General features: G+C 41.2%; 1 protein-coding gene across 8 annotated transcripts in view; it reads left to right on the top strand.

Moving 5' to 3' along the window:
- Positions 1–23,306, top strand: part of LOC143277873 (MYCBP-associated protein-like) — an 86,255-nt gene extending 62,949 nt beyond the window's left edge. For 4 of the 8 annotated variants that reach the window (XM_076582816.1, XM_076582818.1, XM_076582814.1 and 1 more), the window contains 6 exons: positions 1,409–1,533; positions 3,800–3,906; positions 11,257–11,325; positions 19,015–19,130; positions 20,192–20,389; positions 21,054–23,306. In XM_076582816.1, the coding sequence (XP_076438931.1) occupies positions 1,409–1,533; positions 3,800–3,906; positions 11,257–11,325; positions 19,015–19,130; positions 20,192–20,389; positions 21,054–21,125 (687 nt within the window). In that variant the 3' untranslated portion in view covers positions 21,126–23,306. Of the gene's footprint in view, positions 1–1,408; positions 1,534–3,799; positions 3,907–6,277; positions 6,335–11,256; positions 11,326–14,343; positions 14,362–19,014; positions 19,131–20,191; positions 20,390–21,053 lie in introns of all 8 variants that reach the window. The other 4 variants (XM_076582817.1, XM_076582820.1, XM_076582815.1 and 1 more) reach the window with 4 other exon arrangements.
- The last annotated feature ends 726 nt before the right edge of the window (positions 23,307–24,032 follow it).

Here is a 24,032-nt window from a genome sequence, read left to right as displayed (position 1 = left end):
GATCATGGATGAAGACATTTGATGTCACTGTTGGTTCTATTGATCAGACGGGCGCAATAGCCGAGTGGTCAAAGCGTTGGACTGTCAATCTGAGGGTCCCGGGTTCGAATTACGGTGACGGCGCCTGGTGGGTAAAGGGTGGAGATTTTTACGATCTCCCAGGTCAACATATGTGCAGACCTGCTAGTGCCTGAACCCCCTTCGTGTGTATATGCAAGCAGAAGATCAAATACGCACGTTAAAGATCCTGTAATCCATGTCAGCGTTCGGTGGGTTATGGAAACAAGAACATACCCAGCATGCACACCCCCGGAAACGGAGTATGGCTGCCTACATGGCGGGGTAAAAACGGTCATACACGTAAAAGCCCACTCGTGTGCATACGAGTGAACGCAGAAGAAGAAGAAGAGTTCTATTGATCAGATGATCATGGAGCTGGATGAAGACGTATGATGTCAGTGTTGGTTCTGTTGATCAGATGATCATGGATGAAGACGTTTGATGTCACTGTTGGTTCTATTGATCAGATGATCATGGAGCTGGATGAAGACGTATGATGTCACTGTTGGTTCTATTGATCAGATGATCATGGATGAAGACGTATGATGTCAGTGTTGGTTCTATTGATCAGATGATCATGGATGAAGACGTTTGATGTCAGTGTTGGTTCTATTGATCAGATGATCATGGAGCTGGATGAAGATGTATGATGTCACTGTTGGTTCTATTGATCAGATGATCATGGATGAAGATGTATGATGTCAGTGTTGGTTCTATTGATCAGATGATCATGGAGCTGGATGAAGATGTATGATGTCAGTGTTGGTTCTATTGATCAGATGATCATGGAGCTGGATGAAGATGTATGATGTCAGTGTTGGTTCTGTTGATCAGATGATCATGGATGAAGACATTTGATGTCAGTGTTGGTTCTATTGATCAGATGATCATGGAGCTGGATGAAGATGTATGATGTCAGTGTTGGTTCTATTGATCAGATGATCATGGAGCTGGATGAAGATGTATGATGTCAGTGTTCGTCCTATTGATCAGATGATCATGGATCTGGATGAAGATGTATGATGTCAGTGTTGGTTCTATTGATCAGATGATCATGAAGCTGGATGGAGACGTTTGATGTCACTGTTCGTTCTGTTGATCAGATGATTATGGATGAAGACGTATGATGTCACTGTTGGTTCTATTGATCAGATGATCATGGATGAAGACATATGACGTCAGTGTTGGTTCTGTTGATCAGATGATCATGGATGAAGACATATGACGTCAGTGTTGGTTCTGTTGATCAGATGATCATGGATGAAGACATATGACGTCAGTGTTGGTTCTATTGATCAGATGATTATGGATGAAGACGTTTGATGTCACTGTTGGTTCTATTGATCAGATGATCATGGAGCTGGACGAAGACGATGAACGGAAGGAATCACTGCTGGCCCAGCTGAACTCTGTGGCCTCCACCCTGACCTTTGACCCTCCGCAACCTGTAGGAAACATGTTGCACAACCTCTGGTTAGTACTTTTCTTTTTCCCCCTGAATGTAATTAGAGGTTAGGATCTCTGTTCTGTCCTGTACATATTGACAGATTGTCTGTTTGGGTGGTGGTGGTTTTTATTTTATTATATTTTTTCTTTAACTCACTCGGGACGACAAGTTTTCTCCCTTGCTTTTCCCCACAGACGGCCCATTTGTAAGGGTTTGGGAAAAAATTACAAAAAATACAAAATACTGTGTAAGAAAATGAAACTTTCAGAACTGATTTATTACGTGTTGAGCTAGTACATATAAAATAATCAAATTTCTCATCTTATTTTTACAGTTTTGCCATACATAGAAAATACTGCCAATTTTTCACCCCGAATCACCATACCCATGCTCGTTTTCTGCATTAAATTCGCTTTCTTCTTCGTCATCATCCACCTCTTCAATGTCTGACCCTTCAGTTTGTAGCATTTCAAGTACTTCAGCAACCCTAAAACATTGCCGTCACTGCCTTGTTCGCTTCACAACATTCTGAGAAGAGCCCGCTTTGCTAACAGGCTGGCACGCAAGCAGACGACCGTTCAGTGACCTTGTCAGCATGTGTGCGAGACAGGCCACACATGCCAGGCTGACCAGTCATACTGTTCAATTGTGGAATGACCCAGAATAGCGCACTCTGCTTGGCTAATCACAAAATCATGTGTACAGCGCATGATGGAATTTTACTTTCGAAGAATGCTATTCCATTCCTTCGTCCGAATCTGTGTAGGAATGCGTGAGCATTCCTTCGTCCGGAGAGAGTTAATTAACTCGTTCTGCACCACAGCTATATGCTTCCTACAACTCCCTGTGGACCAGCACTACATCAGACCACTGCAGGTAAAGAAGAAAAAGGGTGGGTCACTGAAGTATCGAAAATCAGTGGAGAACTGTTGATTTGATCAGTCAAACAAAGCATAGTATTCATGCTTAGGAATCCATAGACGGTTCAGTTTAGAATGCCAACAGTACCAAGTGGAGTGATGGCCTAGAGGTAACGCGTCCGCCTAGGAAGCGAGAGAATCTGAGCACCTGGTTCGAATCACGGCTAGCCGCCGATATTTTCTCCCCCTCCACTAGACCTTGAGTGGTAGTCTGGACACTAGTCATTCGGATGAGACGATAAACCGAGGTACCGTGTGCAGCATGCACATAGTGCATGTAAAAGAACCCACGGCAACAAAAGGGTTGTTCCTGGCAGAATTCTGTAGAAAAATCCACTTCGATAGGAAAAAAAAAAAACTGGACGCAGGAAAAAAAATACCAAAAAATGGGTGGTGCTGTAGAGTAGCGACGCGCTCTGCCTGGGGAGAGCAGCCCGAATTTCACACAGAGAAATCTGCTGTGATAAAAAGAAATACAAATACAAATACACAAAGTAATAAAAATGAAATTAGAATGGTGGTCAGTCCACAGGGGAAGTAGTCATGGTACAAGTGAACTCGTACATGGAGTAGAATGAGTTAATATGGTAGCTAAAATAGTTTTTCATTAACCCCTTGAGTGGCCCCAGGATGGAAATTCCTCCCCCCCCCCCCCCCCCCCCCCCCTCATTGTGCAAAAAAAGTGCCCCAGGATGGAAATTCCATCCCCTTCCATTGCGCAAAAAAGTGCCCCAGGATGGAATTTCTGCACCCTTCCATTGTACAAAAAAAGTGCCCCAGGATGGAAATTCCGCACCCTTCCATTGTGCAAAAAAAGTGCCCCAGGATGGAAATTCTGCCCCCTTCCATTGTGCAAAAAAAGGGCCCCAGGATGGAAAATTCCGCCCCCTTCCATTGTGCAAAAAAAGTGCCCCAGTATGGAAATTCTGCCCCCTTCCATTGTGCAAAAAAAGTGCCCCAGGATGGAAATTCTGCCCCCTTCCATTGTGCAAAAAAAGTGCCCCAGGATGGAAATTCTGCCTCCTTCCATTGTGCAAAAAAAGTGCCCCAGGATGGAAATTCTGCCCCCTTCCATTGCGCAAAAAAGTGTCCCAGGATGGAAATTTCCATCCATGTCGTTGCAGGAATTTTCCTGTCACCAAATCATTGAATTCATGTGAGACTATCATTATTGGATAGTGTCTTCATGTTCCTTTCAGAAAGTATAGGTTTTATATAATTTCTTTAAGAAGTTTGCATGCTAAATTGGAAAAAAAAAAAAAAATTACCCTCTGTGGCCAAAACCACAGCATATTGTTGCATATGCGTTATAAGCATGTGTGTGTGTGTGCATGTGTGTGTCTGTGTGTGTGTGTGTGTGCGTGTGACACAGTCACAAACTTCTGGCGGAAGCGGTGGACACCATGGTAACACAGTCATCCCTCATCCGTCAGACGATGGGAATGGCGGCTCGGGAGATGGGGGATATCATGGAAGAAAGTAAGGACTGGTTTTCTGCACACTGACAGTTTTCTTCTCTTTCTTGGGTTTTTTTTTTTCTTTTTTTTTTCCCTTCGCTTAAGAGAGAGAAAGTCTTGAATTCGGGCAACCAGAATTGCATTGTGTATACCTATTGTGTGTACTGTCCTATATTATGCAAGTATTTTTCAGTCAGAAACTACTACTGCTTGATAAATTCGTTGGCTTGACAAGCGTGTTGTCCTGTACCCGGTTGTGTCAGATGTTTCCTTCCTTCCCCTTGCTGTGGGGAATGATGTGGAAGATGGTGAATTTTTCATCTGTCTCCGTTGCTCACACTGTTTCTTTCTGTCTCTCTCTCTCTCTCTCTCTCTCTCTCTCTCTCTCTTTTTTTTTTTTTTTTTAATTTCTCTTGCTTTGTTTTTGCTGTCTCTCCTTCCCTCTGTCTTTTCTGCCCTGCTTCTCTGTGTGTGTGTCTCTGTCTCTGTCTGTCTGTCTGTCTGTCTCTCTTTCTCTTTGTTTTTACTGTCTCTCCTTCCCTCTGTCTTTTCCGCCCTCTGCTTCTCTCTCTCTCTCTGTCGCTCTCTCTGTGTCTCTCTCTCTCTCTCTCTCTCTCTGTCTCTCTCTCTGTGTCTCTCTCTCTGTCTCTGTCTCTCTCTCTCTCTCTCTCTGTCTCTCTCTCTCTGTCTCTCTTTCTCTCTGTGTCTCTCTCTCTGTGTCTCTCTCTCTGTCTCTGTCTCTCTCTCTCTCTGTCTCTGTCTCTCTCTCTGTCTCTCTCTCTGTGTCTCACTCTGTGTGTGTGTGTGTGTGTGTGTGTGTGTCTCTGTGTCTCTCTCTCTTCCTCTCTGTGTGTCTCTCTCTGTGTGTCTCTCTCTGTGTCTCTCTCTGTCACTTTTTGCTGTCTCTCCTTCCCTCCCTCTTTCCCCCCTCTGCTTCTCTCTCTCTCTGTCTCTCTCTCTCTCTCTCTGTCTCTCTCTGTGTCTCTTTCTGTGTCTCTCTCTCTGTGTCTCTCTCTGTCTCTGTCTCTCACTTTTTGCTATCTCTCCTTCCCTCTCTCTTTTCTGCCCTCTGCTTCTCTCTCTCTCTGTCCCTCTCTCTCTCTGTCCCTCTCTCTCTCTCTCTGTCTCTCTGTGTCTCTCTGTGTCTCTCTCTCTGTGTCTCTCTCTGTGTGTCTCTCTCTGTCTCTCTCTGTCACTTTTTGCTGTCTCTCCTTCCCTCCCTCTTTCCCCCCTTTGCTTCTCTCTCTCTCTCTCTCTTTCTCTTGCTTGATTATATATGCCTTGCTTTCTTTTATTGTGTATCTTCTGTGTTTTTGCACATGTGCGTAACACATAACTCCAGATGTTGACTATTTCATGATGTGCATTTATCAGTGAGTTGGGAAGGACTGAATATCGGTGCAGTTCTGCGGGTCTGTCTCTGTGTGAGGTGCTTGTGTGCAATGTGTGTGTGCGTGAGTGAGTGTTCATAATTCATTTGATTTCATTTGTGTGTGTAGAGATGGTTGTGTATGGTGTTGTGTGTGTGTGTACGTGTGTGTGTTGTGTTGTGCATGTCTTTGTGCATGTGTGTGTGTATTTCTGTGTGTCGTGTGTCCATGTATCTGTCAGGAAAATAGATTGTGTGCGTGCATGTGGAGGAAGGTTGGGGGAAGGGGCACGGAGCTGGGTGGGGCAGGATGTGTGTGTGTGTCTGTGGAGGAGGGGTGGGGAGTGGGTGGCAGGGGAGGGATGTGTGTGTGTGTGTGTGTGTGGAAGGATAGAGTGGAGTGATGGCCTAGAGGTAACGCGCCCGCCTAGGAAGCGAGAGAATCTGAGCGCGCTGGTTTGAATCACGGCTCAGCCGTCGATATTTCCTCTACCCTCCACTAGACCTTGAGTGGTGGTCTGGACGCTAGTCATTCGGGTGAGACGATAAACTGAGGTCCCGTGTGCAGCATGCACTTAGCGCACATAAAAGAACCCATGGCAACAAAAGGGTTGTCCCTGGCAAAATTCTGTAGAAAAATCCACTTCGATAGGAAAAACAAATAAAACTGCACGCAGGAAAAAATACAAAAAAATGGGTGGCGCTGTAGTATAGCGACGCGCTCTCCCTGGGGAGAGCAGCCCAAATTTCACACAGGGAAATCTGTTGTGATAAAAAACAAAAACAAAAAAAAAACAAATGCAAATACAAATAGGGCGTGAGTGTGTGTATGTCTTCAGTGTTTGTGTGTGTGATGTGTGTGTTATGTTTGCGTGTGTGTATGACTTGGGTGTGTGTGTGTTTGTGTGTGTGTATGTGTGTGTGTGCTGCTTTGGGCATGTCTGTTCCCCCTTGGACTTTGTTTTTACATTTTTTTGTGTTGAGTGATGAAGTGTGTGTGGTGTCCATGACCTCTGTGGATCAGGAATTCCAAGGATGATGAGCCGAAGAGATACAGTTACCTCACTTTGCTCTTCAGCTGGTATGACTCTTCCGCGACATGCAATTTCTCTCCCCCCCCCCCTTCTTATTCTTCTTCTTTGGGGATGGCCTTGACCTCTGATATTTGTTCTTGACCTTTGCCCTCTGACCTTTGTCCTTGACCTCTGACTCTGATGTTCACCTACTGTCCGTTGCCTTAACCTGTTAAATTTGACATCGACAGTTCTGTGTATATGTGGAACGAATCTGGCGGTGAATTGTTTCATGCGCCTTCAGAAGTGTTCATTCGGGTGAAATGTTTTTGGTAGTGGAGCCAGGTAGTTAGTTGAGTTTTGTGTGTTGCAGTGAAATGGTCAAGAATTAAGTGTTGGGTTGTTGTTGTTTTTTTTACTTAGTTCTGTTCAGTATTCTTTGTTTCTAATGGATTCATGTCTTTAATTTTATCAATATTATTCAGAGAAAAACCCCTTCTGCATATTGATGGAAATTATGCTGTCAAGTTTAGAAACTGTGCCTGAATTCAGGAAACAGTTACACCATTTCAGAACTGACCTTAGAAATGTCTTTTTACTTCAAGACTGATTTTCTAATGCTGTGATATTTTGATTCTTAAAAGTAATGAAAAAAAAGATTCCTTCATTTAACACTTTAAGGTAATTTTGACCTTTTTTTTTTTTTTTAGTCAATTCAGAAATAACACAGGCAAGAACAAAAAACTGAAAAAAATTGAATCAAAAGGTGGATATGGTAAGGGAGAAATGAAACAGAAAATAGAAGAAGCAGAAAGAGAGAGATATACCCAGAATTTCTGATAAACCATGCTTGTCAAGTGGTGAATGACCAAGATATATAACTGAAGAAGTGTTCACTTTGTATGCTGGGTGTAGGAAGGTTAGGGGGGGAAAAAAGTGTTTTAACTGAATTTGTGACTTTTGGCATGAGCAGTTGATCATATTAATTTTATGTTTGATTTTTTTTCTTTCTTTTTTTTTTTTTTTAAATCGTATCACTTGTCACTCCATATTTTTCTGTAATTTTTTTTTTTTTTAGATGTGATGGTTAGTTTTAGTCGGTGTCTCTTCTGTCAGTAGTGATGTGGAGGCTGGGGTTTTGTGTTCCTTCTGTTGATGATGTCTCTGTCTCTCTCTCTCTCTCCTCGTCTGCCTGAACACACTCGTTCCTAGCTGCCCTCCTCCCCCCCCCTCCCACTGCCCTTTCCCCCCCATCCCTGTACCTTCAGCTTGGCCCGGTCTTCCCATTTGTGTGTCCTCACTTTTCCCATCCCTTTGTGTCTTCTCTCCGCCTTCCCTACCATCTGACTAAAGAGGGAAATATTTACTGCAGCAAACAAATGACCAGTCACAAACACACACATTCATACACACCCCCGCACGCATGAACGCACGTACGCACACACACACACACACACACACACACATGCGGGGATATACGCATGAACACACACACACACACACACACAAACACACACACATGCAGGGACATACACAGACACACACACACACACACACACACACACTCACAGACACATTTGTATGCACGCACATGCATACAATACACATACAGTGACACACAATCGCTCACACACTCAGTATACAGTGTGTGTGTGTGTGTGTGTGTGTGTATAGATATATAGATATATATCGAGAGAGAGAGAGAACTGTATTACATACATAGGTACATGAAAGGATCATCAATACATTGCACATCTGTCAGAAAACACCCCATCAAATGTACCACTAACTGACACCCCATCTGTGTAGGGCTGCTATTATAGTACATTTTAACAAACTTCTGTTTCTCTTCAGGTGTTCCAGTGTTAGTGGGTTGGGTTTTTTTGGTGGTTTTTTGACTCACTTGTGTAAACAAAGTGAGTCTATGTTTTAACCCGGTGTTTGGTTGTCTGTGTGTGTGTGTGTGTGTGTGTGTGTGGTAAACTTTGACATTGACCTTTTCTCTGCAAATACTTTGTCAGCTGACACCAAATTAGGCATAAAAATAGGAAAAATTCAGTTTTTTCCAGTCATCTTGTTTAAAACAATATTGCACCTCTAGGATGGGCACAAAAAAAATAAAGAATGAAGCCTAATTATATGCAAACTGCATTTACTGTTATATTTATATTTTTTGTATTCTCTAAACTTGGCACTTTGATCTGATATTCTGACCCAACAAGAGCAGTCATTATTATCATTTTTTGTTCAAACAGGAACTTCTTTTGCGAAGCATGGAAGTTTTATGTATTTTGCAAACGTTTTGGTGCAGATAGTAAAAAAGGGAAAATACTCTGTAATTAATGCTAGGGGACTTAATTTGCTTTAAACTGATCTTTCTCATCTTAAACATTACATTTTGAAATTATACTCAATACATAAAAAGCTTGGATTTTTTTTTTTTTTTTTTTTTTTTTTAAGCGTATCACAAGTGAGTCTTGAAGGCCTTGCCTCTCTTGTTTTTTTTTGTGTTTTTTTTTTTACATGTTTAGAGTATGTCTTTCTCTTCTGTTTTTTTTTCATGAGTGTTTGTGTCTTCTGATAATGAGTCGACATGTCATGTTTTCTTGTCTGATTGGTTGATGGTCCAACCCCTTTTGTCTGATGGTAGATGCTTAGGTTTGGTGTGGTGTGGTTCCTTTGTCAGATACATATTCTTATTTGCCTGTTGCACTTAGTTTTTGTGTTTGTGTATGTCTGTGTGTGAGAGGGAGAGCGTGTGTGTGAATGTGTGAGTAGTTTTGAGTGTACTTGACTGTGCCCTTCTGCATACATGCTTTTTATTTAGAAAAGTGTAAGCATTATTTTAGAATGTGTTTGTTTACAAGCGTGTGTGCCTTCACATGCATGGACATATGTATGTATGACGGTGTGAATGTGTGTTAATCCTCTCCCTTCCTCCACACCCCCTTTGTAACCCCCACCCCCATTCCCCCAACCTCCCCTCCCTCCTCGAAAAATAAACCTCTAAAAACTTGCATCCATTCCACCAGTTTCTATCTTGGGGTTGCCTCACTCTGTAAAGATTTGATAAAATCCAAAGCTTGGACACATCTGGTGTTATGTTGGTTGATTCTTTTTATTAAAAAAAATGAAAAAGAAAGTGTCTATTCCAATGCAAGCATTGTTTCATGCTTGTAAAAAAATGAATGTTGAAAACCTGTTGTTTGTTTTAGGTTATTTTATCATCTTGTGTTTGGGAAGTATATATATATATTTGTTTGCAGTGGGGAATCGTGTCCAAATTTTATCTGGTTGAATTGAATGAAGGTTGTGTATTTGTCTGAGTGTGTCTGTGGTTTGGCGCATTTAGTCATTATTGAGTTGGTTAATACTCTTCTGTTTTCATGATAATCATGGTGATGATTTTTTTTTTTTTTTTTAGTGTGCATTTGTGTGTGTGTGTGTGTGTGTGTGTGTGTTTGACCTCATTGGTGATGGTAGAATAGGTTTGGTGTGGAGGTTGAGGGCAGAAAATATGCATTGGAGAGAGTGGTTTACTACTGTTTTTTATTTGTGTGTGTGTGTGCTGATGGAGAGTGTTGATTTTGATTTTTTTTTTTTTTTGGTACTGTTAGTTTCTTCTTTACTATGTGCACCTGGTATTCTGGGATTTCCCCTCTTTTCTGCCTTCTGCTGCTTTTCAGGTGTGTGTGTGTGTGTGTGTGTGTGTGTGTGTGTGTTCACCCTCATTGGTGATGGTAGAATAGTTTTGGTGTGGAGGTTGGGGGCAGAAAATGTATAGTGGAGAGAGTGGTTTGTGGTTACTACTGCTTTGATGTGTGTGTGTGTGTGGTGTGTGTGTGTGTCTGTGCGTGCGTGTGTGTGTGTGTGTGTGTGCTGTTGGAGATGGTTGATTGGGTGTTTTGGAGCTGTTAATTTCTTCCTCACTATGTGCACCTGGGATTCTGGGATATTCCCTCTTTTCTGTCTTCTGTTGTTGTTGTTTTTTTAGAGAGGGGTGTGTGTGTGTGTGCGTGTACATGTGCGTGTGCATACATGTGTGCTTGTTGATTTGCATATGCATTGTGTTAATGTGAGTGATGCTGGTGTGTGTGTGTGTGCATGCGTGTGTGTATGCGTGTGTGTGTGTGTGTGTGTGTAGGTGCAGACATGGCCTCTTCTTCATTTTCAGCATGTTTTATAAATCTGCATGATGGGAATGTGTTTGGAAATGTGTTTATGGTGTTTTTTTTCCCCCTGGGGCAAGGAGACGTTGGTAGTGGTATATGTGTTGATTATGCTCTGCCTTCTTTTTCTTTGTGGAACCATTTCAGTAAATCTAGTCAGTCACACATAGAAAATCCTCAAGGAAAGAAGACCAAAAACTCAGCGTGAAGTAGTAAAGTGTTGGTATGCATTGGATGCCTTCTGATTAATGATCGCAGTACTTTGCTTTTTAGATTACCTCAAAGTTGTGCGGTGCCATGAAGGGAATTTCTGACAGTTGAACTACCTTGTTTTGATGATATAGAAGAAGTACCGTGCTAGAAATGTAGCACAGTTCGGATGATTGAAATACTTTGTTTTTTTTAATGACTCAGAAATTATACTGTGCAAGAAAGCAAAGATGTAAAGAAAAATCACTGCCCTCCCCCCCCCCCCCTAATTTTTGACGATATCATTTCCTTGTTTTGATAATACAAAAGAAGTACTGTGCATGAAATGTAGAACAGATCTGATGATTGAAATGCTTTGGGTTTTTACAATGACACAAAAATTATACTGTTCCAGAAAGCAAAGATGTGAAGAGGAATCAAACTCCCACTAATTTCTAACAACTAAATTACCTTGTTTTAATAGTATGAAAGAAGTACTTTGCAAGAAATGTAGAATGGTTGTGGTGGTTGAAATGCTTTGTTTTTTTAATGACACAAAAGTTACACTGTGCCATAAAGCAAAGATGTGAAGGGAAATTAAAACCCCACCAATGTTCTTCCTTTGTTCCAAGCTGAAGAGGTGCCGGTAGATGTAGGAGCCAGCCTTAACAAAGGCATGGAGAAGAGGAAGTCAGGTGCTGGTGAGATGCTGTGGCAGTGGGAGCTAGCGCCTTTAGCTGATCTGAATAGAAGTGTGGAGCGATGACTGTCAGAGCTTTAAAGAACGGCATCTGCCAAGATTTGCAGAAACGTGTTTCTTTCCTTTGCTGGCATCTCTAATAAGACCTAACATAGTTTACTTTTTTTTGTTGAGATCTCAGCATAGACATGTTTTAATTGCAAGAGCAGACTGATAGGTTACTGGGTTGTTTTTTTTAGTTTTAGAGAATTCTTTATTTAGTGACAGCTTTTCTTTCAGATTAAATAAAGAACTAACTTAGCCAGAACATGACAAAATGCCAGAGCACAGATACCTTGGTTGTAAAAGGAGACTAACAGCTTTCTAGAGACAAATATGTGTCCCAGGGCAAACAGAATCAGGGCATTGCTGGATTACTAACAGCTTTCTAGAGACAGATATGTGTACCAGGGCAAACAGAATCAGGGCAATGCTGGATTACTAACAGCTTTCTAGAGACAGATATGTGTCCCAGGGCAAACAGAATCAGGGCAATGCTGGATTACTAACAGCTTTCTAGAGACAAATATGTGTACCAGGGCAAACAGAATCAGGGCATTGCTGGATTACTAACAACTTTCTAGAGACAAATATGTGTACCAGGGCAAACAGAATCAGGGCATTGCTGGATGACTAAACTTTCTAGAGACAAATATGTGTCCCAGGGCAAACAGAATCAGGGCATTGCTGGATGACTAACAACTTTCTAGAGACAGATATGTGTCCCAGGGCAAACAGAATCAGGGCATTGCTGGATTACTAACAACTTTCTAGAGACAGATATGTGTCCCAGGGCAAACAGAATCAGGGCATTGCTGGATGACTAACAGCTTTCTAGAGACAAATATGTGTCCCAGGGCAAACAGAATCAGGGCATTGCTGGATTACCCCGGTGTAAATCAAGATCCAGGATTGTCCTCAGGTGAAACCTAGGTCCCGATTCCACCTGGGGGAGTCCCTCATTGTCTTTGGGTAAATCGAGATCCAGATTTGTCTTGGGTGACTCTGTAATCCCCACTGAAGGGCAGAGGATGGGCAAGTGGAGTGATGGCCAAGAGGTAACGCGTCTGCCTAGGAAGCGAGAGAATCTGAGCGCGCTGGTTCGAATCACGGCTCAGCTGCCGATATTTTCTCCCCCTCCACTAGACCTTGAGTGGTAGTCTGGACGCTAGTCATTTGGATGAGACGATAAACCAAGGTCCCGTGTGCAGCATGCACTTAGTGCATGTAAAAGAACCCACGGCAACAAAAGGGTTGTTCCTGGCAAAATTCTGTAGAAAAATCTACTTCGATAGGAAAAACAAACAAAACTGCACGAAGAAAAAAATACAAAAAAATGGGTGGCGCTGTAGTGTAGCGACGCACTCTCCCTGGGGAGAGCAGCCCGAATTTTACACAGAGAAATCTGTTGTGATAAAAAGAAATACAAAAAGAGGTGACATTCAGGAATCTTGATTTACCCCAGTGCAATCCTGAATTTCTGGACTTTGATTTATAGTGAAGCTGTCAGGGATTGTGGAGTCACTTGCTTTGAATAAATGAATATACAAATATGTAATGTTGTGTGCTAGCTGAGTTGATCGCATAAGCAGCATTCACTTGAAGTTATGTCCTTTGTATTTGTATATTTGTATTTCTTTTTATCACAACAGATTTCTCTGTGTGAAATTCGGGCTGCTCTCCCCAGGGAGAGCGCGTCGCTATACTACAGCGCCACCCATTTTTTTTGTATTTTTTCCTGCGTGCAGTTTTATTTGTTTTTCCTATGGAAGTGGATTTTTCTACAGAATTTTGCCAGGAACAACCCTTTTGTTGCCGTGGGTTCTTTTACATGCGCTAAGTGCATGCTGCACACAGGACCTTGGTTTATCGTCTCATCCGAATGACTAGCGTCCAGACCACCACTCAAGGTCTAGTGGAGGGGGAGAAAATATCGGCGGCTGAGTCGTGATTCGAACCAGCGCGCTCAGATTCTCTCTTGCTTCCTAGGCGGACGTGTTACCAATGCGTTGTACATGGAGAGAGTTACTGCTCTTTATTGTTCGTTACTCTCCTAGTTTCATAAGTCTTTAATTCTTTGTAATGCTTCATTTTGTTAGGTATTCTTTAATTCTGTCTAATGTTGCTTTTTGTTGAGGGCAAGTAATGAGTAGTACACTTCCTCCTAGCAAAGCTTTGTTTTTGTGACATTTGAGATGGACATTAAGCTGGCATAGTTGAAGCTGTAATATGAATATGGTCACCAGGTGATGCTGCAATTATTCAGCTGCCTTTTTTTTTTGACTCACGTGTGTGAACAAAGTGAGTCTATGTTATACCCGGTGTTCGGTTGTCTGTGTGTGTGTGTGTCCGTGTGTGTGTGTGTCCGTGGTAAACTTTAACATTGACATTTTCTCTGCAAATACTTTGTCAGCTGACACCAAATTAGGCATGAAAATAGGAAAAATTCAGTTCTTTCCAGTCATCTTGTTTAAAACAATATTGCACCTCTGGGATGGGCACAAAAAGAAAAAAGAAAAAAAAAGAAGCCTAATTATATGCAAACTGCATTTACTGTTATATTTATATTTTTTGTATTCTCTAAACTTAGCACTTTGACCACTTATTCTGACACAACAACAAGAGGAGTCATTATTATCATTTTTTGTTCAAACAGGAACTTCTTTTGCTAAGCATGGAATTTTTATTTATTATGCAAACGTTTTGGTGCAGATAGTTAAAAAGGGAAATTACTCTGTAATTAATGCTAGGGGACTTAATTTATCACAAGTGAGTCTTGAAGGCCTTGCCTCTCTTGTTAAATTTTTTTTTTTATTCAGAAATTTAACTTTGCAGACGGCCAAATGTATATGTGGAGCAACTGAATCAAGTGTGAACATTGTTGGCCGGCATGGAATGAAGAGTAAAAGGAATAGGTTTTAGAATAACTGATTCCAGTAACACACTGATCCATTGTGAAATTCCTTCTTCCTCTGTACAGGTGGGAGAGTTCTTTCCAGTGAGTGGATTTAGTTGATTTAAAAAACAAAAAAAAACAAAAAAAACAACCAACCCAAAAACAACAACACAAATGCACACACGTATGCACGCACGTGCTTACACACACACACACACACACACACACCTGAACTTCATCTTTGCCTGTAAATGCTGTGTGCCATGCTTACGATGGTGTGGGGGCATTGCACTACTCTGGTATGTCCACAAACCACGCTGACAGCATGCAAGTCGCACACACTGCCAGCTGTAGGGAGGCCAGGGTCAGGGCTAGGTATGTTCACCTGCAGGTGTTGTTGACCCTGTCCACTGCTCCTGTAGTAGTATATCTGTTGTATATGTGCATATATATCTGTTATGCATATGTGTGTGAATGTGTGTCTGTTGTTTTTGTTTGTTTTTTTGTTGTTGTTTATTTGCTTATTTATCATTATTGTTGTTTTTTTTTAATTAATTTATTTATTTTATTTATTTACTTATGTATTTATTTATTTTATTTTCATTATTATTATTATTATTTATTTATTTATTTTTTAATCATATTATTATTATGTAGTTATTTATTTAATTTATTTATTATATTTTATTTCATTTTATTTTATTTTATTTTATTTTATTTTATTTATTTTTTCTCAAGGCCTGACAAAGTGTGTTGGGTTACGCTGCTGGTCAGGCATCTGCTTGGCAGATGTGGTGTAGCGTAAATGGATTTGTCCGAACGCAGTGACGCCTCCTTGAGCTACTGAAACTGAAACTGTAGTAGTATAAGGACTGGGGATTCTGGACCACTTTGAGCTTTGACCCAAAAATTGTTCTCGGTTGACGGGCGCAATAGCCAAGTGGTTAAAGCGTTGGACTGTCAATCTGAGGGTCCCGGGTTCGAATCACGGTGACGGCGCCTGGTGGGTGAAGGGTGGAGATTTTTACGATCTCCCAGGTCAACATATGTGCAGACCTACTAGTGCCTGAACCCCCTTCGTGTGTATATGCAAGCAGAAGATCAAATACGTGCGTTAAAGATCCCGTAATCCATGTCAGCGTTCAGTGGGTTATAGAAACAAGAACATACCCAGCATGCACACCCCCAAAAACAGAGTATGGCTGCCTACATAGCGGGGTAAAAATGGTCATACACGTAAAAGCCCACTTGTGTGCATACGAGTGAACGTGGGAGTTGCAGCCTACGAACGAAGAAGAAGAAGAAGTTCTCGGTCAAATTTTTTGGCTGAGGGCAATTTTGGGTCAAATGCTCAAAGTGGTCCAGGACCCCCCACTCCTTATACCACTCCTGTTGTCTAAAATGCTGCTCACTGGTGAGAAATCCTCTCTGCAGTGTGATTCCTTCCACGGCTGTACACCTGATATGTGAACCATTTTCATGGCTCTTGATTGGTGATTGCTGGGTGAACCATGTTCACTACAATATTTGTATTTCTCTTTATCACAACAGATTTCTCTGCATGAAATTCGGGCTGCACTCCCCCCAGGGAGAGCGCGTCGCTATACTACAGTGCCACCCTTTTTTTCTTTTTCTTTTTTTCCTGCATGCAGTTTTATTTGTTTTTCCTATTGAAGTGGATTTTTCTACAGAATTTTGCCAGGAACAACCCTTTTGTTGCCATGGGTTCTTTTACATGTGCTAAATGCATGCTGCACACGGGACCTGGGTTTATCGTCTCATCTGATTGACTAGCATCTAGACCACCACTCAGGGTCCAGTGGAGGGGGAGAAAATATTGGCAGCTGAGCCGTGATTCGAACCAGCGCGCTCAGATTCTCTCGCTTCCTAGGCGGATGCGTTACCTCTAGGCCATCACTCCACATATATATGAACCCCCTTTCCATGTGAATTGTGTTCACAGCATTAATCCACTGCCATGTGAGTCTTGTTCACAGCTATAGGTCACTGCCATGTGAGTCGTGTTCACAGCTATAGGTCACTGCCATGTGAGTCATTCACAGCTATAGGTCACTGCCATGTGAGTCTTGTTCACAGCTATAGGTCACTGCCATGTGAGTCGTGTTCACAGCTATAGGTCACTGCCATGTGAGTCGTGTTCACAGCTATAGGTCACTGCCATGTGAATCCTGTTAACAACTATAAACCTTTGCTGTGTGAATTACATTCACAGCTATACACCATTGCCATGTTCACACCTTTGCTATAAGAATTGCGTTCACATCTGTAGGTCACTGCTATTGTGAATTGCTTTTGCATCCACAGTTGTTTTGTGACATACTTTTGCAGCCTGCAACTAGTTCAGTGGAATAAGTTAATTTGCCTATAACATCTATTATTGAATAAGTGCTTTTTTCTCATCTGCTTTTTTCAGTTTGTTCATGAGAGTACATTATTTCATCACACTAAATTGTATTTCATCTGGTGCTTGTTAACAAAAGTATGTAAACAATGCAGACATTTTAACTTAATCACCTTATTCGGTGACACTGTTGGAGTAAATATTTGCTTGTTTGTTGTTGGGTCTTGTCAAAATGACTTTTCCCTGCCAAATTATGCTTTTTGATGTGTAGTGGGGAGAAAATTAAGAGGTTGTTTTGCTTGTTTTGTTTTGTTTTTGTTTTTTTTTTTTTGTTTGGGTTTTTTGATAATTTCCATTTTTGCTAGATCTTAGTGGCAAGCTATAGGAATGATCAGTTGAACCACATTAGTACTAATTACTGTCAATACTTGCTTGTAAATATTGCTCTTAAATCATGTTGTACAAATGTATTGATTGTATTTCTTAAGTATTATCACTGTTGTACAAATGTATTGATTGTATTTCTTAAGTATTATCACTATTACTAGCACTATATTAAGATAAGATTTTTTTTTTTTCATGAATATGGAAATTACAGTATACTGTGGGCTGCCTGTATCATGTTTCATACGTTCATAATGTCTATGATTATCATTGTGTTGTTTGTTTATTGTTGATGTCATGATTGAAATTTGATGTAGAACAATGTCTAGAAACAGTCAGAAGGGAAAATTGATATTTGTTTACTGTTTAGGGATGGAATTTTTTTTTTCCAGTTTCTTTTTTCTTTATGACTTTCAAAAAAGTATACAACAATTGAACAGCAAATAAGAAAAAAAACTATATCAGAATCATTGATGACAGCTCTGTACAAGGAAAGCAAAATATATTGATGGCAATATACTGATGGTGTGAACACATGTGATAAATTGGTTACGTCGTGGACATACTTCAAGATTTTTGTAGGAGTGTGAGTCTTCAAAAATATTGGGTTTTCTTCTTTTTGTTTTGGTTTGTCAAGGTTGGGGATATATATATATATAGAGAGAGAGAGAGATACATATATATAGATACATACATACATACATACATACATACACGCGCGCACACACACACACACACACACACACACACACACACACACACACATACATATATATATATCTTGTTCTGAAGTGTTTTGTAAACCGTTGACCCAACTGTAACCTGCGTTATTATTGGTAAAGACAGGATATTGCATTTAACCTGCTGTCGTGGCCAAGTGGTTAAGGATGCCGGACTGATGACTGGGAGGATGCCAGTTCCATCCCCATCAGATGGGGTGATTGTGTGTGTGTGTCTTGTTAGGCTTGTGGTCTGCTCCAACCAAGAGTTGAATGTGATGAGGGCTCAATTGGGAAGACAAAGAGCACACAGTTGAGTATCATCCACTTCACAGATGATGGGTCTTTCGGTGTGTTGGCTCAGATTTCCTGGACCAGTGTTACTGGTGTCTGTATCTCTCAGCCTGGTCGACGCCAGGATGATATTTGTATTCATATATTTCTTTTTTTCACAACAGATTTCTCTGTGTGAAATTCGGGCTGCTCTTCGCAGGGAGAGCGCGTCGCTATACTACAACGCCACCCATTTTTTTTTGTATTTTTTCCTGCATGCAATTTTATTTGTTTTTCCTGTCGAAGTGGATTTTCCTACAGAATTTTGCCAGGAACAACCCTTTTGTTGCTGTGGGTTCTTTTACGTGCGCTAAGTGCATCCTGCACACGGGACCTCATTTTATTGTCTCATCCGAATGACTAGTGTCCAGACCACCACTCAGGGTCTAGTGGAGGGGGAGAAAACATCGGCGGCTGAGCCGTGATTCGAACCAGCGCGCTCAGATTCTCTCGCTTCCTAGGTGGACGCGTTACCTCTAGGCCATCACTCCACATGTGTTATGAGAGTACAGCCTTGTCAAGGAGTCATAAAGCTGAACTGACCTACATGGCAGCGTCTTCTTTGTCATCAACAGCATCATCTGATACTGTATTTAAGATGGATTTTTGACGGGCAATACCTTGGCTACACAGCATGGTATGTCAGGTATGAATGATGACTGGCACAGAGGAGCGTTGTATCGCAGCAGAAGTGACACAGGTGATATGTCATGGCAGCACTGACACAGGTGTGATGTGTCATGGCAGTACTGACACAGGCGTGACATGTCATGGCAGTACTGACACAGGCGTGACATGTCATGACAGTACTGACACAGGTGTGACATGTCATGACAGTACTGACACAGGTGTGACATGTCATGGCAGTACTGACACAGGTGTGACATGTCATGGCAGTACTGACACAGGTGTGACATGTCATGGCAATACTGACACAGGTGTGACATGTCATGGCAGGTGACAGTCGGAAAGGAGGCCGGCCTGCAGACAAAGGAAAAGCCGAAGCCTCCAAGGATAAAAAGCCAGCTGCTGCTGCTGCTAAAGATGCTAAGGCCGGGAAACCTGGGAAAGAGGTAGTATGTGTGTGTGTGTGTGTGTGAGAGAGAGAGAGAGAGTGAGTGTGTGTGTGGTGTGTGAGTGTGTGTGTGTGTGTGAGCATGGTGTGGGTGTAGTGTGTTTGGGAGGGGGGATGCGTGTGGTTTGTGTGTGTGTGTGCATGGTGTGAGAGAAAGAGAGAGTGATGTGTGTGTGGTGTGTGTATAGAGTGTGTGTGTGTGAGTGCGCGCGCGCATGTGTGTGTATACAAGTCGCTGTGCAGCCTTCTTCATGTCTGTGTGTATTGTGTCTGTCACTGTTTTATTGATTGATAAATGAATAGGCATTCGCCACATTGATTGATAAAATGACTAACATTGGCTGCATTGATTGATAAATGAAACGTCAGTCGCTGTATTGATTGCTAAATGAATATCAGTCACTGCATTGATTGATAAATTGAATAATCAGTCGCTGGATTGTTTGATAAATGAATAGTCAGTCACTGCATTGATTGATAAATGAATAGCCAGTCGCTGCATCGATTGCAGGTTGTGGTGCAGTCAGTTCCTGTGTTTATCTTACGTATTTCAATATCCATTTGCTTCCGGCTGTTCAAAGAACCTGCAGCGAACAGCTGCCTTCATTGCGGAGACTGGCATCAGTCTGACGAATGAGGAGAAGAAGAAAAAAAAAAGATTCCATTCACTCATTTACCCATTCATTTAAACTGCATGAGAATAATTTTGAATATGTATTTCGGCCAGGGCATTGGTGGTGCTGACTCTCTTGCACACAACTTTTAACTCTTTCCATACGAACGGCGAAAGAGACGATGTTAATAGCGTTTCACCCCAATTACCATCATCAAAATATTGCAAGCGGAAGACACTTTTATTGAAGACATGAATGTTGACAAAGAATACCACAATTCTGACGACGGAAGCTAAAGGTTGGGTCATTCAGACACCCACTGGACATCCGAGGGGTTTGTGTAGAGGAGAAGAGAGGACTGGCCGTACTGAGTGAGTTAATGAAATGGTATTTATAAGGTGAACAATTTTTGTTTCTTTCTTTCTTTCTTTCTTTTCTTCCAAAGCCGGCCAAGCCAGACCCCAAGGCCAAAGCCTCCACCCCCTCAGTGGCCAAGAAGGCCGCGCCCTCCCGACCCCCAGGGGGTGGAGGGGGTCCCGAACCTCGCACCTCCACCCCCACCTCCCCTCCCCAAACTCCTGACCAAAGCAAGGAACAGGGAGAGGCGTTGGAGAGGAAGTACAGGGAGAAGTTGTACACACAGGTGAGCGACGGATTAGTCACAGACACCTGTGTCAGGTAGACAGGTGTGTGTGACAGGTAGACTCAGGTGTGTGTGACAGGTAGACTCAGGTGTGTGTGACAGGTTGACACAGGTGTGTGTGATAGTTAGACAGGTGTGTGTGTGATAGGGAGACAGGTGTGTGTGACTAGGTAGACTCAGGTGTGTGTGACAGGTCGACACAGGTGTGTGTGATAGGTAGACAGGTGTTTGTGACAGGGAGACACAGGTGTGTGTGTGACAGGTTGACACAGGTGTGTGTGATAGGTAGATACAGGTGTGTGAGATAGGTAGTAGACACAGGTGTGTTTGATAGGAAGACACAGGTGTGTGTGACAGTTAGACACAGGTGTGTGTGACAGTTAGACAGGTGTGTGTGACAGGTAGACACAGGTGTGTGTGACAGTTAGACAGGTGTGTGTGACAGGTAGACAGGTGCTGGTGTGAAGCAAAATGCTGGAATTTTTTTATATTTTTTATGACCATTCACATTGTTATATCCAGTGCTGTGAAACAAGATGTTGGAATCTTTTTTTTTAAAATAACCATTCACATTGCTATAATATATATCCAGTGCTGTGAAGCAAAATGATGGATTTTTTTTGGATTTTTTTTATATATATAACCATTCACATTGCTGTTGCAGACGTTTGTCATACTGGGCGACACAATGGACAGGATGGACAGTATCTTTAAGGACGCCCTCAAGACATCCTAGCTGTCGTTGCTTGGTCATCACAGCAATTTTCACTTTCTGGGCCAGGACTTTGGGACTTGCTGAATTTCAGTTTTCTTTTTCATCCTTTTTGGAGCAATTCTGATAGCAGTGTAGTTACACTGGCTGTCATTGGCTAGTTTTGATAATAGTTTTGTTAAACTGGCTGTCATTGGCCAGTTTTGATACCAGTGTAGTTACACTGGCTGTCATTGGCCAGTTTTGATAAGTTTTGTTACACTGGCTGTCATTGGCTAGTTCTGATAACAGTTTTGTTACACTGGCTGTCATTGGCCAGTTTTGATAACAGTTACACTGGCTGTCATTGGCCAGTTTTGATACCAGTGTAGTTAGTCTGGCTGTCATTGGCTAGTTTTGATAACAGTTTTGTTACACTGGCTGTCATTGGCCAGTTTTGATACCAGTGTAGTTAGTCTGGCTGTCATTGGCTAGTTTTGATAACAGTTTTGTTACACTGGCTGTCATTGACCAGGTATGTAAACAGTGTATTTTTAACTGGCTGTCATTGACAAGTTTTGACACCAGTGTAGCTACACTGGTTGACATTGGCTAATTCAGATTCCAATAAATAACAGTTACACTGCCTTTCATTGCGCAATTTTTAAATTCCTGTACATATGAGTATAATTACACTGCCTGTTGTATAGTAGTATAAAGGGGGAGGGGGGTGGTCAAGTCATTTGGCAACTTTAATACCCGTCTAGTTGAGTTTTATAACCTGCACGTTCCCTGCCAATGAAGAATGGTATTTCACTTCAGCAATTGGTGATACATAGGACTGTGAATCATATAGTACACTGTGAACGTTGCCTTATCTTGTGCTCAAATCTGTCCCCTGTTCTTATATTGGTTCTTGAGGGCTGGACAGTCAAACAGTAGATGATATACTGGAATAGTGATGGAACAGTTAAGGTAACATTGTTGAATAATTTGTACTGCAGACACATACTCCGTAATTTATGGATAATTCACATATATTTGGAATCTTTATGGGTGGTAGTTTGAAGAATTTATAATGCACTCTATTAACTAGTCGAATTCATTTCATAGGATAAGGGGTGATCAGATCACTTGTTTGTCCTGAAGTAACAGTGTTGAACAAATGAATCTGTTAATCCATTGTGGTACAGACCACAATGTGAAATAAAATAGAGTATGATACCTTTAGACTTTATGTAGTATATAAAAACCCTATCTCAAACTGAATTTTATTCTTGTTTACAATGCAGGTGTTCCATTGCAAGTAGCACTGATTTAGAATTGATACAGTATACAGTGATATATACGGCAATAGGTATATTTGACAAATAATTCAGGGCCGATAGAATCAGGAATAATTTTTATGTGAAAAGTTGAACCTTTCTTAAAAAGTACAAATGATATAGAATTCATGTATGTTGTATATTTTTAAGATAAAAAAGCTATTTCTTTTTCTCCCTAAAAGTGTAATAATTTTCTCATTAATATGCAGATAATTTTGACATATGTCAGAAGAATCTGGCGTGTCTGTGATATTGTTTTCCAAGATATATTTATGTGGGTCTTTTTTCTGTGCTATATGATGTGTCAGCAATTTTTTCTGATTTTAAGACCATTATCTTTTATACAGGTTGATTTATTTTGGAGAATTTGTAATACAACTCGTGTGATGTATTTACTAAGTTGTGGCAATAAGTTAAAAACTGTCCGTCCATTTTTTTTCTTCATTTTTTCTTCTGCCTTACAAAGAAAATGGGAAAATGTTGCGTGTTTGATGGTTGTATGTGTGTGTTTCAGTTCTGTCCTTTAATGCACTGGGTATCCAATTTGTCAGATCTCAAGTTTGGAAATTTATTTTTGACACCTCATTGTCTGCTGTTCCTTTGACCCAGTCAGCCCCGTGAAGTTTACAGCAACAGCAGGCGTCCATGACACATTGATGCAGGGGGGAAAAACACAGAAAAAGGAAATTGTTTTCCTAAAATTACTTCCATCAAAAGAGGAAGCTAGCCAGGGATACAGAGGGGAGGTAACCTACTTCTGGGAGGTTATTGGCCATAGCTACTTTCGTTTTTTCCACATAGGTGGATAGTAGTTTGCACAGGACAGGAATCAGACTCCCTGCCGGAGGCTGCACTAATGGGTCACGGTTAAGTATGTGTAGTGAAATATACTAATTTTCCTTGAAATAAATATGGACACATCAGAAAATACTGCAGAAGTTACTTCCCTTTCCTTAGGGTTCATGCATATGTAGGAACGTGAAAATCGTTTTAAGAAATGTAACTAGACTGTATAATCTGTTGGTGACAGTATATATGTGTAAAGAGACTACAAACCGAAAAAGAAAAAAAATATGAATTTCAGAGACCATGACAAAAATGACAAGGATGTATGGACAGGGAAAAACAGAGTTTTGTTCCGAGACAATTAGAAAAAAAGAAAAGAAAAAAAAAAGAACCAGTTACCATAGGCTCATAAAGAATAAAGAATGACAAATATAAAACCTCTCTCTCCACACACCTAAACCTCTCACCAAGCAAGCAGTCACACACACACACACACACACAAAGACAGACATGAAGCCATGAGACATGATATAATATTTATTCTGTACACAAATATGGCTATGTACACAAGACAAGGTAGGAACCTTCACTCTACCCCTACAAAAATTGTATTGACTGGAAGATCAGCGAACAAGTTATCGTCAGTCAGACATCATTCATAATATATCGCCATCAAAAAACAAAACAAAAACAAAAAACAACTTCAGATCAACAAACATCTCACCATTTGCATTAACACAAAATGTATGTTTGTATGTGTGGGAGGGTATACATGGGCATGAAAATAAACTGGAAAATGAGGGTGAGAGAGATACTGAAAACAATTGTTCGTAAAAGTACT

Source organism: Babylonia areolata, chromosome 35 (genome assembly GCF_041734735.1).
Source record: "Babylonia areolata isolate BAREFJ2019XMU chromosome 35, ASM4173473v1, whole genome shotgun sequence".
In the NCBI taxonomy this organism is placed as follows: Eukaryota; Metazoa; Mollusca; class Gastropoda; order Neogastropoda; family Buccinidae; genus Babylonia; species Babylonia areolata.
The sequence above is the reverse complement of the archived record's forward strand: the minus strand, read 5'-3'. Positions and strand labels throughout refer to the sequence as shown.